The sequence below is a fragment of the Clinocottus analis genome, unplaced genomic scaffold, assembly GCF_023055335.1.
Source record: "Clinocottus analis isolate CAN_PGR_092001 unplaced genomic scaffold, fCliAna1.0.p SCAF_17, whole genome shotgun sequence".
NCBI classification, from domain to species: Eukaryota; Metazoa; Chordata; class Actinopteri; order Perciformes; family Cottidae; genus Clinocottus; species Clinocottus analis.
The window spans coordinates 13,071,520-13,074,215 of record NW_027175898.1 but is presented as its reverse complement, the minus strand read 5'-3'; the positions used below and the strand labels follow the sequence as shown (position 1 = coordinate 13,074,215).

The window sequence follows — 2,696 nt, the reverse complement described above, 5'->3', positions numbered from 1 at the left end:
CACCACACGTACACAATCACAACCCACTCCTTGATGCTTGAGTGTCCTGGATATTTACATTGGCTTCATGTTATAGGTACAAACCTCCTCTAATCAAGGTCTTCTAATCAGACAGTGCAGCGATGCTGCAGGCAAGAACAGATACTCAAAAATAGATAAACATGTTACATCCAAAAACATGATAGTGTACAAGTTTATTTGACATCTAATCAAGCTCACGACAGCAAACAGCCGTTGAACGAGGGTCTGCACTGTGGGTCAACACACTAGAAACCAGCTGAGCACAAGTTGAACTCTTCTGCTAAAAAAAAACAAACCCAAATGAATAAATAAAAAATACACTTTCACATCTGATTCACTACAACATCTTCTCCTCTCGCTCCCACGGGACCGGATCCTGCTCCTCCTCGACGTGCGTATTCCTGCGCCCTGTCCAAAAGTGCTCCACATCTGGGAAGGTCTTCTCCTGCTCCTGCGAGACCGCGTTGCCGACGGCGTTGGCTCCGACTTCTGCTCCGTTCCCCTCCGTTTTTGGACACTTGACGCGGGGGATGCGCTTCGTGCCTCTGCAGGTGACGAGGAACCAGATGGCGATCAGGCCCTGGCGCACGTCGTCGTACATGGTCATCAAGATCACCGGAGAGAGGGAGCTGCATGCGTAAAGGAGGATCTGCGCAAAGATGATCAAACCCACGGGAGGTTTGTTGTACCCGAGCCTGATCCAGGTGAATGTCCCCCACTCTGGCAGCAGCATGAGCCCGAGGGCGCCGCTGAGACACAATAAAACCAGGGTAACTTTGCTCTGGTGCTGCGGGTTGGGTGCGTGGTTCACCGCGGCGTGCAGCGCTTTCGTGTAGTAGGCGAGTGTGAAGATGACCGGCACCACGAAGGCTGCCGTTGGATAGATCTTGTAGAACAAACCCATGAAGTCAGACGCGCACTTGGGCATTTCAGAGACGCAAAGAGTGTCGCGGCCACGCGGCACCAGAGCAGCGAAAAGCATCTGAGGGATCGGAAACAGCATCGACACAATCCAAATGAACGCCAGGGCTCCGTGGATCCACGTCGGGCTGTGGAGGGGCCCCGTGGCGGTGCTGGGCACCAGCGTGTGTTTGGCTCTGGTGGTGACCGCGAGGATTAAAGTTTTTGCAATCACACACGAGTGCTGGAACCAGTCCGTGGTGCTGCAGACAAAACTGCCCAGGGTCCAGGTCTGCTTGTAGTAGGTGACGGCGCGCACTGGCGCGCACAGCAGCAGGATCACCAAGTCCGTGGAGGCCAGAGAGGCGAGGAGCGCTTTCACCTCGGAGCCCTTCCCGTTCCGAAAGTCACGGAGGAAGATGAGCAAAACGAGCAAATTCCCAACCGCCCCGGACACGCAGATCCCGATGAGGATGACAGGGATGGCTGTCCTGGTGTCCTCCCCCTGGAGAAGTTGAACTCCTCCGATGAAATCAAAAAATGAAACATTTGCTGGCCGATCAATATCCATCTCCTCCGGAGGGACTTTGAAGTTCGAGGTCCTCGAAGTGGGGAAGAAGAAGTAGCAGGGAAATAGCAGTCAACCAATGAAAGTCAATGTTTTTGTTTATTTTGGGGTTCCACTGTTCTCCGCAGATTGCAGGTTGTGGAGGAAGAGGAGGCAGGAGGAGCTGTCCAGGGCGCCGCGCTGCTGAAACGCTGCTGACGGGGTCGTGATCGCACCAGCAAGTGGGTGAGCGGGCTGGCAGGTAGGCTATTTCAAGTGCTGCCATTTAGCATCGTCAACCACTCACGTCATTTTTTATCAGTGTGGCTCCAGGCTGCAGCCAGCACAAATGTGAGCGCAGCGTGACGCGAATTACATTGAAAAACCTCGGAGGGATCACGGCTGGTGTCGTGTGTCTGAAATATGTGAATGTGCCACAATGATCTGACCCATTTGGATATCTGGCAGTTATCTCTTTAGGTTCAAATGTATTAGATGGAAAACAGTCTGGGACTTTTACTGGAGCTGGTCAACACCTCAGTGTTTAATTCACTACGTCATGCTGCAAAACACTGTCTTAACGTCCCTTCACTGCATTTGAAATAGTCTTAATCTTGTCTTAATATTCAACAGCTCCCATTTCCTTAACTTTGCAAACTGAAAGAAATGTCCTTTTAAGACACATCAAGTTCAGTCAGGGCCAACCATCAACCTTCTAGAGGTCACGCTGGGAAGAATAAAATGACATTTACGACAAAGTTTTGGTTTGCTGAATTGTACTGTGGCCTTTTAAAGTTGTTCTGTCCATATGCATAATATTTAAAAGTGCTTTAAAGTACATTTTAAGTTACTTTTTAAAGATGAAGAAACATATTTACCTCCCCAATGTAATACAACCCTATTTTATGTTTAATGACTTTTGTTAAGAGTTATATCAAGAACATTTAGTTACCAATTTCTAAAAAAAGGCACTGTTTGTTGTAGCCGATGGGTCATTGGTAATAAATCTGTTTCAATGACTTTATCGATCAGTTACGAGCCATTTTTCAGAGAAACCTTTGGGTTGCCAAGCTTTGTGAGCTGATATCATACAACATGTTTTAGAGGCTATTAAATAACAATATCTCTTGTGTCCAGTTTATTATTCCAATGTAAAATCATTTGCACATTTAAAACCCAGTTCTTTAACAACCCAATTAAAGGAATCATCATGAAACTTTCTCTTTCT

The 2,696-nt window shown here is 48.0% G+C and overlaps 1 protein-coding gene across 1 annotated transcript; it reads right to left on the bottom strand.

Annotated features, from left to right (window-relative positions):
* LOC137788143 (G-protein coupled receptor 151) lies at positions 1–1,691 on the bottom strand. Its single transcript, XM_068580981.1, has one exon. It carries the CDS (start codon positions 1,490–1,492, stop codon positions 359–361), a length of 1,134 nt encoding a protein of 377 aa, XP_068437082.1. The 5' UTR covers positions 1,493–1,691; the 3' UTR covers positions 1–358.
* Between the last annotated feature and the right edge of the window lie 1,005 nt (positions 1,692–2,696).